Here is a 15593-nt window from a genome sequence, read left to right on the forward strand (position 1 = left end):
CTGCCCTCCTTTTACTATTATTAAGGAGGGAAATCAGAAGGCGAAATATATAAAGCGCTTTGAATGTAGAAACTGAGCTTCTGCCTCTAGGATTGAAACGTAGATAGCGTATAGAATGAAGGTACGATAACGACTCGCGAATAGCTTTACTTTGGGACTAAATAAAATGTTTAGTATTATTATACTCTAATTACTATTACAATGGTGTTTTATTATAAAGCTAAAATATAGAGTAAGAGTATTATATAAGGAAGCGTCCCCCTTTGTGCACCTTTGTCGGCGATACAAGTAATGTTTCCCTCTTTTAAAGTCACCTGACTTGCTGTGCCTGGCTTGCAGCTACGGTAGCTAAATAGATATTATCCCTTGTATAGTAGAAGTTACTCGGCGGTTTTTAGTCTGCCTAGATCTGCTACCGAATAAATCCAACCCTATTCTAATAACCGCGATGCCGAGACTGCTTCTTTCGAGCCCCGCTAAACAACAATTAACTTTCTTGAAACTCAGTGCAAAGTGATGTTACGAAAACCGCCCAGCATGCTACTATAAGAGCACCAATCGCAAACCCAGACGACACATCGCCCGTTATAGCTGAGTAGACCGTAGAGATGACTATAGCAAGTGCAAGTATACCTCCAGTCCATCGCAAGACACTCCGCTTATTTATACCTTCAATGACCAAGACGCCCCACCCGAGAATGATTTCACCATCTGGCCGTGTTCCCAGGCATACTTTATCTAGCTTCTCATAAAGCTTCGTCGGCAGGCGATTAAGCCACATCGACTGCATTGCCGGAGTAAACCCCCTCGGACACTCCCACAAGTGGAAAAATAGGTCCGGGGGAATGGGAGGATGAGTGAGAGACGACGCAGCAGGTTGACGCTCATATCTACGCATGTCAACTAGGTCATCCTTGTTCTCCGCGTGCGCGCAAATCGTACAATCTGGGGGGCCGGCGATAGGGTAGACGCGTTTAAGGATTCCGACTGCGAATTGGGTGTAGTTAATATTAACTGGTTTGATGAGCCATTTTCTGATCACGTTCATGCGAGAGCTGCGGCATGCTTCGTATGCCAGTTTGAAGCCACGGAACATCTGGGTATCCTTGGGGATGGAGGATATGTCGACCTCATCGTAAGTTTTTTTGAATGGGCCGCTGCTGACACATAATGCCACGAATTTTCGACCCGCACCCGTAGATGTTGACTGAAAGGCTGCTGTATCGATACCACCGACAGTCGTGTTTGGCATAACGCCAACTCCTTGAGATGTATAGATAGAAGAGCTCCGTGTTGCCTGAGACGTGTTGGATATCGGAGGGGCTAGGGGTGCAGAATTTGATGCAGTGGTTTGTCTGGAGTCTGCTAGCAATCGCGTTGCTCCGTGACCACTTTGTGTGACAAGAAATCCATGGGCTTGCATCTCCATCACAAGTTTATCAATTTCATTATTGTCACCTCGAAAGTCGCCATAGAGCGGCATACCGCAATTACATTGCCATTCTAGTCGTCGGTGTCCAGCATCTAGCCTGGGTCGTAGAAGCCGAAGCATACCCAAATGAAGTCGATATAGTATGTTAGGAAGGCTAGAGTTTTCAACTTCCCGCTCTGCTGCCCTCCCTACACCGACAGGATTCAAGGACAAGGCGGAGGTGCTGCTAGGAAGCATCTCGTTAAGTGCCTTTCCAAGTAGAAAGTCCTTTGCCGATGGATGAACGAAATACACGTGATCCTCCTGCATGGTGAGGAACGAGCGGCATTTATCAACAACCCGCTTAACATTCTCAAGATTGTTGGATATTTGCTTAGGCAGACCAGAGCGGGTCTCTAACTCGAGGAGGAGAAGTGGGCGGTATGAGAGAGCCATAGTGCAAAGGACGAGACGGCATAATTCAGGATCATTGCGCTGCAGTGGTTGAATCTGTCGTATCATCCGTTCGTATAGCGGGTCTAACTCGGGCGGAAATTCCCGAAGTACATCGAGTACGTTCCAGCTTTCCACACGCTCTAGCTCCTTCAAAACAAGGGCTGCCCACAGAAAAGTCCCATTGGCTTTAGCGTATATTTGATCTCGGACTTGCTCTTGTAGTGTACTATCGTCCACGATGAATGGAAGCTGGGACACTTTGAAATCGATAAACATCTTAACAGCACGAGAAACATGGGCTGAGTTAAGCTCAAGGCTAAGCCTTACTTGAGTATCGTTAAGTCTCAGTTGCGCTTCGATATCAGGCTTGTTACAGCTTGACACGATCCATTTGACGCGAGAGGATGTTGAGGCACTTTGAACAACTAGATTCAAAAACTTAGGCAGGTCTGTTTCGCATTCGTCGAGGGCGTCAACGACCAAGTAGGTGCTTTTCAAGCCCGGGTCTTGCAAAATGTTTTCAAAGACCACAGACAAAGGCTTCCAGGCGTTTAGGCCCTCGAAGGGTCTTTTGGCCCCCTGTCCGTACTGCTTCAGCACGTGCGAGACAAGCGATGGTTGCTGGTCGATAAGCAGGTAGATAAGGCCGCGGAGCACGGCCGTCGCATTATTTAGGCGCGAATCGGTGACCTGGCAGAAGAAGTACGACAGCAGCGTAGTTGAATCCTTGTCTCTCAATCTTGTCGAGGGGCTCATTTCGTTGACAATGCCGCAGAGCAGCATCGTCTTGCCTTTGCCAGGATTGCCCTTGATGTACAGCAGCCTACTTTTGTCATGGCACCATCGTAGGAATTCGGCGCTGCTAAGGATCCAGCGATACGAGTTCTCTAGCACGCCACCATTTGTCTTCTCGATACGCTTCTTGTCGTCCCGGGGATCAGTCGTCCCTAGGTCCTGTAGATAGTTCTGGGTCTGGGTGTCGGAAAGATACCGCCGACAGTAATGATCTGCTCCGGGGATAAACCGGTCAGCAGCGGCATTTGTAAAGCTAGGAATTCATTTGTGAACCCACCATCATTGTAATTCGGAACAATATCCCTCCGTGGTTTATTGATGTTAACGCAGCTCCAGAGATTCGTATCAAGGCCCCGAGCTTCATCTGTAAGAGGGGAAGGCAGTTCCTTTACTGCCTTGATCGCCTCTTCGGACTCCTTCACTTGGGCACCGTTAAAAAATCCTACTAGGCTCTCGCTTTGATCGCTTGATCCCAAGTCCCCGATAGGGACCAAATGCCTGAAACGGGGCATGCTGAACATGTTGCTATATGGATATTTCCCGAGACGCATACCGAAGCCCTCAGCTTCATCTTCGGCTGCAAGTGAAGGCATTTCCTTCATCGTTTTGATAGCCTCATCGATCTCTTTCACTTGGGCATCGGTAGCGGTTCCTATCAGCGTCTCGCATGCAAGCACTTGGATATCTTTCAATAGCCCTTCCATCAAATACTCCACTTTATCTCCTTTCCCCAATGCATCGAGGGCTTTCGTGTATCGGTCGTACTGCTTGTCGTCATCCTTCGGAATAACCCTCTGGAATATTTTCTTCAGCTTTTTAGCCTTCGCTTTGCATGACTCCAGAATAGGCTCCAATGTCTCTTGTGCCACCTCGTCGAGAGTCTGTGCTCTCTGTTTCGCGCTGTGGAGGACTTCGATGACTAGTGGCAGTGGTGCCGCCGCCTGGCGAAATGCCTCTCGCTGATCTTTCGCATCTTTGGTGACATCGTATAGGGTTTTGGTTGCCTCGATGATTGAAATCACGCCTGAAATAAGGCCAACGATAGAGCCAGTCTTGGTGCTGAGCATGATAGGCCGTCAATGTACTACAACAAGTGATGAGCATTTGACAACATAGCGAGAGTCGGTTTTTGAACTTACACGATGTTGCCACAAGTGATTGAGGATGCGCACAGTGCTGTTGACTACCCAGAGCGTCTGCGAAGAGGTGAGACTTGGAAAGCTCATTGCCACGAGCGGGTTATGAGCTTTCTTTAACTGCTTTCTGGAAAAGGCTCAAGATGGGCCAGCAGGAGAGCTCTGGCTAGATGCCTGCGTAGCCAGTGATGCGGCGCATCTTTATGCATGTTCCCGATAAAGCACACTCTTGCGAGTGATCTGAAAGAGGGTTTACAACGTTGGTCTGTGACTGTGTGTACAGTTAGGCTAGTGATATGCACTTTTATAGAGTAAGCAGTCAAAAAGAATATACTTCGTCAGACGTCGTTACGATAAGCCTGGCTTAGTAACACTAATCGCGAATAACGCTGAGCCTGCAAACATGTGGAGGTTAGGTAGCCGACCTACCTCCTGTGCTCTTCCTTAACGCCCCTCGCCACCATGTAGCGCCCAACCCGTCACATAATATGCCCCGCCCTTTCCCACTTCCTATATGCGTTGGCACTGACATATGCCACATTCCTCGCATCCGCCGGATCATACTTAAGAATAACGGCAGTTCCGTCAAACGTTTCTCGCGTAGAATTCTCGCTGAGCAGGAGTTTGCGCGGCATTGGACGAGGATTGAGACTCCTATCAAAGCATGGAGGGAGCTTGGGGGACATCCATGTAAAGATGCACTTCTGCTGGGGGATGCTAGTGGGGATAGGGATGTTGGAAGGGACGTGAAGTTGAACAACGCTTTCAAGAGCCCGATCAAACAAAGGACTGCTGGGCAGATTGAAACAGAGATATGGAAAACTGCGGGATTTCTTGCTGGGAGGTATGCATCACCCCGCCCCCTTCCCCAGCCTCATTGCTAACCTATTCCTTTCAGATTTGCAGCCAAAGAAGCCGTCATCAAAGCACACCACTCTCGCCGTTTAACCTACCGAGACATCGACATTATCAGACGCACACCCTCATCTGCTGGAATTACAGCTTCTCAACCCCCAGTAGCCCTTGTCAGAGGAGAATCTGGGGATTGGACCAAGGATGGGCAGTTATTGCCCATTAGTATCAGTCACGATGGGGATTATGCTACTGCAACATGTATTTCATATGAGCCGCATCTTGGCGGGGGCGTGGTTGAGGTTCCTGAGCATGTACGGGGAGAACAGATTGGCGATTGAAATGTAATACAACGGGTTGAAGAATGGCCGATGGGATTCAGTAGCTACGGAACCGGAAGACACATTGTGGCGCACAGAAAATTGCTCACGACTCCTCTGAGGAGCCTGGAACCGATATTTAAAAAAACGGTTTGAACAGTTTGCTTCCGTAAAGAAGATGGGCCAAAGTTAATGCACGACTTTAACAGGCATCAAGACACGGTCTAAAGTTAGAGAAAGGGATACTAATTATACGTTTTAATTGGTTGAATCTACGAGGCTGGTTCCATGCATTGCTGAACGGCGTCCGATGGCCTATCGCTATTTGAATGAAGTCGCCATCCCGTGGTTCAAGGCTGGTGATTCAGTCACGTTTCTAGGGCTAATGATGCCTTCCTGAGGATGCCTCGTTGCTAGCTGGGAGCCGACAGTATACGAAGTGGAATGTCCTACCCTAATGGCACAAGTTAAGCGCTTGGGGGTGTTTCCATTTTGCCACTCCTAACAGTGCAAACGCCTATAGCTTATTCCACTCGGCAAAAGGCTACCAATTTCTCGTCATAGCTACCAGCTCCACTCGAGACCAGCTGCTATTATCTCGACCTTCGCCATTTGGGGGCGTGCACTATATGTTCGACAGGTAATATTAGCGACGCAGTTACTCTACTTATATCGCTATCATGTGGGCGTTACTTAAGGTTGAAAGCTCTCTGTTAAGGAGGCGATTGGTTATTATATTCGCGTTATATCAATTTCTAGATATCAATTTCTAGTTAGCAGAAGAGAAAAGGAAATAGGGTGGATACCATTCTGCCCTTGTATTTCTCGCCTTCACTCGGCTACGTCCTCCAGGAAATCCTCAAATTAATTCCATGGCCAATGCAATCCTTACACCTGCGAGTTATCCACAACATCCGCAACATCCGGCAATATCAGCGTCCCCTCTCCTCTTAACATTTTCAACCACCACGGAGATGGTGGAGGTGGGATTGGAGGATCGTTATGAGCAAATTTTAGCTCTGCTCGCCTCAGAAGATTAGCATATACTATGGTATAGTCTGCATCGAGATCGGACTGGGCCACTTCATCAGCATCTTCTAGTCGCAACGGCACAACGACGTACCTCCTTGCTCCCGCCGGGGTAAATCCTTTGTACGGACTCCTCGTAAGCATGTCTAGCCCGTCAAATTTTTTATCGCACTTTGCGCAAATGTGAAAGCCAGGCTGCGCTTCTCTGATCCAGTTCTCGAGGCAGTTTTTTCCGTAGATATGAGTACAGGATAGCCGCACCGGCTGCTCGTATGGTGGTTCGTCGAATCCACGAAAGCATATTCTGCACGTAAGATCCTCGCCAGCCGAGCGCATGTCCTCCAGGTTCTCTAGTGTGGCAACGCGGTGTAACCCGTGGACCATTCCCTCTCTACTAGTATTAAGTAACCCCTGAAATGGCTCTATGTTTTCCGCAAGCCAGTTCTGCTCGAAGAACGGTGACTCGTCCTGGTGGATAGCTGCAATGTTCATCCACAAAGCCTCGCGGAGCTGCAGGTACAGACCGATCTGCCTCGTCGTCGGATCTGGCAGGCTTGAATTCATCCAGCGTTCCCAAATCACACTGTCCAACGCCCTTTCCATCGTTAGCAGCCATATACAGTCGCGCGGCTGAACCAAGCCCTTAAAGTCGTCTATGTAATGTGCATATTTTGTGGACACCTCGCCATCCGAAAAGGAAGGGAACCTGTTTAACCATTGTCCCGGGCTTACGAGCTGTAGACCTAGGTCTAAGATTCTCTCCGCCTCCGCCAACTGCAGAGAATCTAGTATTCTTGATGGAGCTCGTTTGGTGATTGCTTGACTACGCTTGTCTTTTGAATCCACGAATTTGATAAGACAGTGACGGCAAGCCCGGGGATACTGGAAAATGGGGAGAACAATGATGCGACAGCGTCGACTATTTGCTCGTGCCCTGGGACATCTTACCTCCATTCTATATCCAGAATCAACATGGTCAACATGATCGCATATAGTACAATCGGATGAATACTCGACGCACATTATTGCGTTTGTCTCAGTTGGGTATGTTTCAGAAGTCGTTCTGGGCGGTTCTGTTGGAGATGTGATTGTAGACAGGCCTGTAAATCGAAGTTAATTTGCTATGTACTGCACACAGCTGACGCTATGTAGCCTGGGAAGTTTATCTGTTCACTATCATATATAATCTGTCTTTCATATTTTCAGTCTAGCCTTTCAAGATGAAAAACAATGCTTCCGCTGGCAGTTGTCCAGTCTCCCCACGAGAGCCAAAGGCTTGATACAAATGCCATTGTACATCTATTTCTTTGTTCACTCGCACCCCTTGGGTTACTCGTCTGCATTCTTTGGCTTAGAAGGTGTAATAATAGGCAAATAATAGGGATAACCAGACAAAGGAATTTGAGGCAATTTAGTTAACAAGGCAGATCTCAAGTGTTAATAATATTTGCGGTTAATTGATTGGGTCCCGAATGGCGCATGTACTGCTACCAGTCTTTTAAAATTGATGGAAAATGCTTTATATTTTATTTGTTTTATGCCACACTGTTTTATCTATCGCTGTGGCTTACAAGGCCAAGGAAAGGGGCGAGTGTCTTCAAATTGTGCTCTAGTATTATGCGGGCCGAGACAGTGGATCAGTACGTTTTTGGAGAATGTAAGAACCTATGTAGATGATTGGGAGTGTGTGCTGGAGAGGATGTGTAGGTGTGGCAACCCGAGCGCGTCAGGTATAGATAAGCGTTCGAAGTTGGAGAATAGTACATCGTCACTTTTCCAAGTTGTATGTTGCCATGGAAAGAGCGCTAGCTAGCTCCCATTTTACTGGTTTTGGACGATTGTGTGGACGATTTCGATTTGTTATCACATTAGATAGCGACACGCCCCCGGAGAAGGGGTACTTAGTGGAACACTGGAAGGCGAACCATCTACATGATATTTACTCAAATGGGGCCTTTCGAAATAGCCAATGTAGGACTTGTCGTTGGTGAATTGGAGTTTTGAGGGTTCTAGGACCCGCATGCAGATTCTTGGGACGGAACTTAGATCCAACAGAGATGGGTTTTGTGCCTTGTCTGGTAATTTTGCTATGCCGCGAGAGGTTATTTTGACACCGGGCCTACTGGAAGGTGTTCGTTGAACGAGTCTCTCTTCTTATGAGAGGAAGAAGGGACCCTATCATCACCACCATTTAGCACATTGACAGCCCTACGGAATCTTGACCAACGGGATTCCTTGTGTTGTTTGGCGAGTTTGGCGCACCGGCTCGGTAAGCATCAATACTCAAGCAGTGCTTTGATACCCAATTACCAACAGCGACTTAGCTGACACTGGTGAACCTCCTACCCATTTCCAAAGTCATCCTCTCAACTATCCTTTCTTCCAATCCATTCCTGATACATGTAGATCCACCACCACTGCTAAAGCATAGAGCAGGCAAGAAGCTAGGCACTTTGTACGGACGGATTGTGAGGATGTGTCTAGATTGAAACTATGTGCTAGCGATAAAGGAGTACAACCTTAAGGATAAAAGAGTTAACAAGATATTCTAGGCGAGGTTTGTCCGGCAGCTCTAAGGAGAGGATTTGGGGACAGATGATGCACGACTGCACGAATAGTGAGTTATGAGGAGGGGTGGGGCAAGGGTACCCCTCCCGCAATCAACTGAAAGCTACCTATTTTCGGTAATTGCTTAACTTCCATAAGACTGAATACGTGACAGGCGCACCGTCTCCTTACTCATACGTGAGTGGCCGGGTTACCCAGTTCTACTATGATCTTTACCCAATGATTTGTTTCCAATCTCCGTAACGATCCCAAGACCAGTTCCGGCATCCACACCATGTGCTGTAACTGCGTGGCTGAAGGACTCCCTCCCAGAAAACCGCCTTGGGGAAGGTTAGTGAAGGACCCTACCTTAAGAAGTATACGGCTTGAATAGGAGAGCTCACCAGCCTCTCTCCTCTCCACCGCTTAGAAAGGTACAATCGCCATCAACAACACAATCCCAACCCCCACCAACGCCTTTGCCGCCCTTCCAATCCACCTTCGGAAGTTCGTCATTTTCATTCTTAACTCTCTGTGCTGTGCTTTCGCCCACGTCCCGCCGGACAAACTTCGATAGCCCAGCCGTCCAAGGGTGGAAATCTTGAACTGTGATGTCCTCAGGGAAGAAACCCGTGAGCGCTCGGGATACCGCCATGAAAGTCGCCGCATGCGTACATATTAGCACACACTTCGGCCCATCAGGATGAGTGTCCAGATCTCGGATCATGCAGGCTAGCGTGAAAGCTGCCCGCTCGTGTAGTTCCAGAATGGTTTCCCCAGCTGGGGATGGCGTCCAAATTGGTTCATAGTCGAGAGAGAAGTTTGTGAAGTAGCTTTGGAGAGTTTTTGGAGGCGCAGGCTGAGGGTCCGATGTTCTGCTTGCTCCATACCATTCGCCTAATCCAGGCTCGCCATGAATAGGAATGGAAATACCGCAAATTTGGCCGTCGTCGTCGCTGCGGGCGGCATAAGAATCAATGGAAGGTTGGACGGTTTGAATGCAACGGTAGAAAGGACTTGAGTATATGATATCTGGGCGCGGATCTACCTGGAGAAGGTGGGCTGCCAGTTCCTGGGCTTGTTGTTCCCCGTACGTCGAGAGTGGAGTATCTGGGGGGATCCGACCGGAACTATGGGCTTTAGGGGGTTCAGAAGACCAATTTGCTCTAAACTAGTGCCACAAGCTTAGAATTTTCGTTCTCGTGGCCAACATTTAGGCGCTGCTGAAAGGAGGACTTACGCCATGCCTCGTGAGATATATGGTGTGTAATACCATGTTCGAAATCAATACGAGTAGAGAGTAGATCTTTGAGACTGCAACAAGGTAGAGAAACACTCGAAGAATAGAATCACTCTTTCTAGGCACCAGTACTTTCTTGGATTATTATCCTGTACGAGGCAGCTTCTCACCCCTCTCCGGTTTTCGCAACTTTTATGCGGCGGTCGTTGCATGCTTTCCTTCCCTTACCCAGGGAGGTGCTTACGAAGTACCTAGGTAAGCGACGTCGGCGAACGTGACAGCGTTCCATGTTTAGTGGCCATTGCGCCTACTCGTATTGTTGGAATAATAGAAATATATATTGTATTTCTGGTTTCCGGCCAATTCTTTTCTGCCGCCAGATTTACTTAACACGTCGGATTGGAGTTTCATATGGGACATTGAGAGTGTCAAGATCAAGTCCATGAAATCTATATCCTCTGGCGAAACAACCCCAACGCAATCCTCATGGAGGAGCCACAGGCAGACATGGACGGGGATAAACCGTAGAATAAGAGAAGGGACCGGTGGTTGTCCGCACGTGGCCACAGGCTTCTCCAGTACAGTGACCAATGCCAATATAACATACGAGTAACCCTGTATTTTGGAGGCGCTCCTACGAGTACAGCCAGTGGCTGGATCTCGCTCGTTATTTCTCCAGCCTTGCAACCTTCAATCTGTCTTCAACATCAAGGGTCTCTAGGCCATGGAGAAGGGACCTGTCACCTAGGCTTGCGAGGGCGATGAAGATGAAATCTCGCCCCGGGCTTTGACTGCGATATTCTCCGAATGCGCCTTCTGTCGTGACTGTTTGGGGAAGCCTGCAGGACGCAGCCGCAGCTGAAAACTTGGACCTTGACCTTATCTGCCCAGCCTTGGAAACATGGCGGAAGCTTTGGCCGTGGTGGGCATTGTGGCCAGTTTGGCACAGCTTGGAAACTTGGGATGGCAAATTGCGAAGCGGATCAATGACTACCAGGTGTCGACTAAAGGTGTGCCCAGTATCTACCGCGAGATTTCGATTCAGTTACCTCAGATCATCGACATCTGTACGAAAATCCAGAAGGAAAATGAAACATTTGGCTCCAGTCCAGCCTTTGTTCAGGTTGTTACGAGTTGTGTTCAACATGTGCAGACTTTGGACGAGCTGGTCTCCAAAGCACTACCAGTGAAAGGTGATTCCGCAATAAAGCGAGCGAAAAAAGCAGTCGCCAGTGTCCGGTTGGAGAAGCGGCTGATTGAGCTTCAACAAACGTTGGAGTCATACAAGTCCGCACTCGTACTCGAAATCGGTCATCAAACGCATGCTGCACTCCGTCCGGAGATACCATCAATGACAGGGCCAGTGAAAGGAACTTGCTACCATCTTCCCCCCTCTCAAGTATCTTTGTTTATTGGGAGGAAGAAAATCCTCCGTGAGATGACTGAGATTTTATGCCCATCAGTTCGCGATCCTGAGCGGCCTGTTGTTGTGGTGCTGTGCGGCATGGGTGGCCAAGGGAAGACCCAATTGGCGTTGGAATATTGTCGACAATCACAACAAATTGGGCGATACAACTCAATCATGTGGATCAATGCAGCTTCAAGGATCTCTATTGCTAGGAGCTTTGAAGAAGTTGCCGACCACATCACCAAATTCAAGCGAGCCTTCTCCGATCCTTCAGCTTGCGTTCACTTCACTATGGAGACACTTGAGAGATGGGCCAGTCCTTGCCTGATAATCTTTGATAATTTTGATCATCCAAGTCAAATGAAGAACATTATGGATTACTGTCCCAAAATCAAAGAGGTGGGAATCATTTTCACCACGAGGAATCTTGACGTCGGGAGACTCGGGCTCTCCTTGGACGTCGAGGCGATGGAGGAACAAGAGGCTGTGGAGTTACTGCTACACCACATTCGACGCCCGTCAGTGGCCGAGTCTGTTGAAGGAGCTAGACTGATTGCTCAGAAGTTAGGATTCTTGGCATTGGCAATTGATCAAGCAGGGGCATATATAAATGCCCGAAAACTTCCTCTCCGATCCTTCATTGATCATTATGAGAATAGAAAAGAGCATGTGATGAAGCACACACCTCAGTTGTGGGATTATCGAAGAAAGCTCAACAATGCAGAGGAAGAGACGTCACTGAGTGTCTTCAGCACATGGGAGTTATCGTTTCGAGAGATGGCCGGTAACAAAGTGACGCACGAATCAATGAGCCACTTACTCACGCTCTCTGCCTTCTTTTCCAATCGTCACATCAGTGAAAACATCTTTCGGGCACATTTTGAAGGCCATGACCCGCGTCCAGGTTGGATGCATATCTTCGAAACGGACGGCAAGTATGATACTTATAAATATGAGGTCAGTGGTATTCAGGTAGAAAAGTCTGTAGGTCTGATACTCAAAATATCTAGGACATTATTGCAGAACTATCCAATCTTTCATTGCTGAATAGTGATGCCTCCGAAGAAGATGCTCATTTTTCTCTACACCCCCTGGTTCGCGACTGGATACAACTTCGAATGGCCTTGGAAGAGCGCGGGGGCTATGCTATTGAAGCGACCCATTATTTGACATCTAATATTCGAGCAGAGTTGAATGCCAAGGAACGCTCAGTACCACGGACACGACATATTCTGTCCCACATAGATGCCTGCTACGAGAATTGTAAGAGGCATATTAAATCGCCCATGTATGCACGATCCGGGGTTCTCCGCGAATCTCTGATTCAGTTTGGAAATTTTTATAACATGCATGGTCGACATCAACAAGCAGAGGAAATATTTCGGGAAATTTTGAAGGAGGACGAACTCGGCCGGGGATATGGTGACCTCGAAACACTCCAATCGAGGTTATACTTAACTCAAGTCTACTATAACCAGGGACGTTATGGAGAATGCAGAAAAATGCTGCTCGAGATTCAGGATAAGCAGGAACTACAGCCACCCCTTATTCCCAACACTCTCAGAACATCCACCCTCTTGGCGAGAGTTTGTTTTCGAGAGGGCCTGTATTCTGAAGCTGTGGCCCTGTATCAACAAGCCCTTAGTGGATATGCGACCGGTAAAGGATTAGATCAGACTGATACACTGAAGATCTACGAAGATCTTGCCATGGTCCTAAGAAACCAAGGAAGCCACGAAGCAGCCATCGAATACTATCATAAAGCATTAGTAGGATATGAAAAGCAGTATGGGCCGAATAGCTTCCAGAGCTTGAAGCCATTGGTACACCTCGCAGACACATATCGCAACCAAGGGCTGTACGAGAAGACGTTGCCTTTGTACCAGAAGGCGCTGGAGGGAAACGAGAAGCAATTCGGAATCGATCATCTCAACACGCTAGAGAACATGGTAAATTTAGCCATCAACCTCCGTAATCTAGGTCGCTATGCAGATGCCGAGCATCTATTTTCTAAGGCACTTCATGGGATCGAAAAGATCCTGGGGGAAGGCCACCTTGATACTCTCCGTACAATGATGAACTTTGCCATTAACCACCACAAAATGGGCAACTATACGGAAGCAGAAGTCCTATATCATACCGTTCTCGAAGGTAGAGAGCGCGTCCTGGGCCTGGACCACCATTATACCTGGCGGACCGTCGAGTGCCTAGCAGATCTTCTCTGGCTCCAAGGAAAGCAAGACGAAGCAGAGCGACTTGCCCAACGAGCAATGCGTGGATCTAGACGCCAATCTTGGAATAAAACCCGCCATACCCAACGCGCCTCCGAACGTTCTCCTGAGCGCAACCAGCTGCAGCGCCTCGCACCTCCGCCGCGCCTCCGTTCCGAGCCTATACTGACCCATAGCATCGACGACAAGATATTTCCCGATATGGAAGCCCTGTTTCTCCGCGCGCTGCATCGCGACCAGGTGAATCTCAGGGGCAATCACGCGGATATGCTAGATACGATGACGACTTTGGCGAATGTGTATGTGGCGCAGAATAGGTACAATGAGGCGGAAAACCTATTCACACAGGTATTGGAGGTGGCGAAGAGCAGGTATGGGTTAGAGCACAGGGATTGCGCAAGACTCATCTTATCATTGAATGAGTTGAATGAACTTCAAGGGAAGGAATACGATTCCGGTTATGATGGATTTGAGGACGACTCAGACGAAGAACTTCCCATGACGAAACTTGAGATATAAGATGTCTGCGTTAGGCCAATGAATGTCGGATACCTGAAATATGGTTCATTAGTGTTGACAGGATAACATAACTACTCATTCTTGTTGGGCTTGGTAATTACAAGCTCTTGGAATTAGATGAAGCAGTCCACAATAAATGGTGCTACTATACCACATAGCGGACTTCGGTGGAAAGCCAACCGGTCCCAGGAGAAGATGTCGGAGAGCACGTTAGAATTCAGGTCATATAATAGTTAAGGTAAGCACCAACGCATCCGTTTAGTCGGCATTTGCAAAATAACCTTCGCACCATGCAATCTCCTGGTTTCCTTATTTTTAATTGTCTAACAGGCCATAGAGATGTAACAGTGGAACTCTGGTCTACTCGAATTGTTTTATCAAAAATAATAGGCTTACTAACACTGGTTAGAATCTAGATATAATTTCCATCCTTCCCCTAAGACAGGTAGGTGCAACACGATTTGAGTATTTTAGCCGTCGGATTTCTTTTGGGCATCATAAAATGGAACGAGCTGTTCTTAGAATGGCTTTTTTCAATTCACCTTTGTGAGTACTGAGGACTTATGAGTGTAAATTTCATTTGTATTATAGAATTTATAGTTTCCTGCCCATACATATCAGAAACGGAAACTCCATCGTCTCGCCCTTTACACCCTCTCCAGGTACGGTCTCAATACCCTTCTCCATCCTAAATGCCGTCTCAACCTTAACATCTACAAATCCTGCATCCTTTAGCATCATCTCCACTTCTTTCCTCGGAATCCCATGTCTCTCCACGCCATCCATTTTTGCCTCGGGATGGAATCTCCTTGCCTCTGGTCCAAAGTCTTCGAAGTCTGTGAGTGCAATGCTACTGCCAGCTTTCAGGCAGCCAAACATTGTCCTGAAAACAGCTGGGAGGTCTGAGATATGGTGAAGAACGAGATGCGAGAGGATGAGATCGAATCGCCGCGGAGCCAACTTTTCAACTTCCTCAATGCCAGCACGGGTGGGATCAGGCCGTATCCGTGGATCATCCGGATCCTCAAGAAGAGCATGGACTGGTAAGATGTTTTTCACCTCTGGCGTTTGGAAGAGTTTATCTTTGAGCACTTCAATCATCCCTTCGGCGGAATCGACTGCTGTCAGGGAATGCACGTGTGCTGCAATTTTTAAGGAGAGTACCCCTGTTCCACAGCCAATTTCTAGGACGTCGAAATTATGAGCGTTGGGGAAATATCTCAGAATGGCATCGTATGCCAAGGAGCTGGCTTTTTGGACATTTGGGTTGGAGTCCCACCCGGCTGCCGCTGCGTTGAAGCGAAGGTTTCCAGTGGACATCATGGCAAATTAGAATGGATCGGATTATCTTACGAATAAATCGAGATATGACCAGAGACTAAAAATTACCACTGTAGAAGTGTTTATATTATTAGTTATTTTAGTTTCCCCAAAAGGAGGGGCGGTTGAGACCCTCGGCACTGATAAGTGGGGCCTGTTCGCTTCTCGGCTCGTCCCCCTTTCCCCCTTTCAATCTATAGGCTAATATCCGTGATTAAGTTTGCTTTCCACGCCTGCTATAAAAAATCTAGAGTTACAGCTCAACTAATACTTACATTGCATGACCTATCTTTTGGGTTATCTCGAGGTCAGACTGTTGCTTCACTTAA

The 15593-nt window shown here is 47.8% G+C and overlaps 6 protein-coding genes across 6 annotated transcripts; 2 read left to right on the plus strand and 4 right to left on the minus strand.

Moving 5' to 3' along the window:
• Window positions 1-487: 487 nt before the first annotated feature.
• On the minus strand, window positions 488-3729 carry BP5553_04232 (uncharacterized protein; the record flags this gene model as incomplete). The annotated part of the gene is made up of 2 exons (XM_032012855.1): window positions 488-2814; window positions 2859-3729. 2 exons carry the CDS (start codon window positions 3727-3729, stop codon window positions 488-490), a joined length of 3198 nt encoding a protein of 1065 aa, XP_031872548.1.
• A 557-nt stretch (window positions 3730-4286) lies between these two features.
• On the plus strand, window positions 4287-4991 carry BP5553_04233 (uncharacterized protein; the record flags this gene model as incomplete). Its single annotated transcript, XM_032012856.1, has 2 exons — window positions 4287-4642; window positions 4697-4991. The coding sequence occupies 2 exons, from the start codon at window positions 4287-4289 to the stop codon at window positions 4989-4991; spliced, it is 651 nt and encodes a 216-aa protein (XP_031872549.1).
• An 867-nt stretch (window positions 4992-5858) lies between these two features.
• BP5553_04234 (uncharacterized protein) lies at window positions 5859-6602 on the minus strand (the record flags this gene model as incomplete). The annotated part of the gene is made up of 1 exon (XM_032012857.1): window positions 5859-6602. One exon carries the CDS (start codon window positions 6600-6602, stop codon window positions 5859-5861), a length of 744 nt encoding a protein of 247 aa, XP_031872550.1.
• A 2155-nt stretch (window positions 6603-8757) lies between these two features.
• BP5553_04235 (uncharacterized protein) lies at window positions 8758-9822 on the minus strand (the record flags this gene model as incomplete). Its single annotated transcript, XM_032012858.1, has 3 exons — window positions 8758-8887; window positions 8951-9717; window positions 9787-9822. 3 exons carry the CDS (start codon window positions 9820-9822, stop codon window positions 8758-8760), a joined length of 933 nt encoding a protein of 310 aa, XP_031872551.1.
• Window positions 9823-10687: 865 nt separating this feature from the next.
• On the plus strand, window positions 10688-13944 carry BP5553_04236 (uncharacterized protein; the record flags this gene model as incomplete). Its single annotated transcript, XM_032012859.1, has 2 exons — window positions 10688-12151; window positions 12205-13944. The coding sequence occupies 2 exons, from the start codon at window positions 10688-10690 to the stop codon at window positions 13942-13944; spliced, it is 3204 nt and encodes a 1067-aa protein (XP_031872552.1).
• A 594-nt stretch (window positions 13945-14538) lies between these two features.
• On the minus strand, window positions 14539-15264 carry BP5553_04237 (S-adenosyl-L-methionine-dependent methyltransferase; the record flags this gene model as incomplete). The annotated part of the gene is made up of 1 exon (XM_032012860.1): window positions 14539-15264. One exon carries the CDS (start codon window positions 15262-15264, stop codon window positions 14539-14541), a length of 726 nt encoding a protein of 241 aa, XP_031872553.1.
• Window positions 15265-15593: the final 329 nt, after the last annotated feature.

Source organism: Venustampulla echinocandica, assembly GCF_003357145.1.
Source record: "Venustampulla echinocandica strain BP 5553 chromosome Unknown scaffold_1, whole genome shotgun sequence".
NCBI lineage: Eukaryota > Fungi > Ascomycota > Leotiomycetes > Helotiales > Pleuroascaceae > Venustampulla > Venustampulla echinocandica.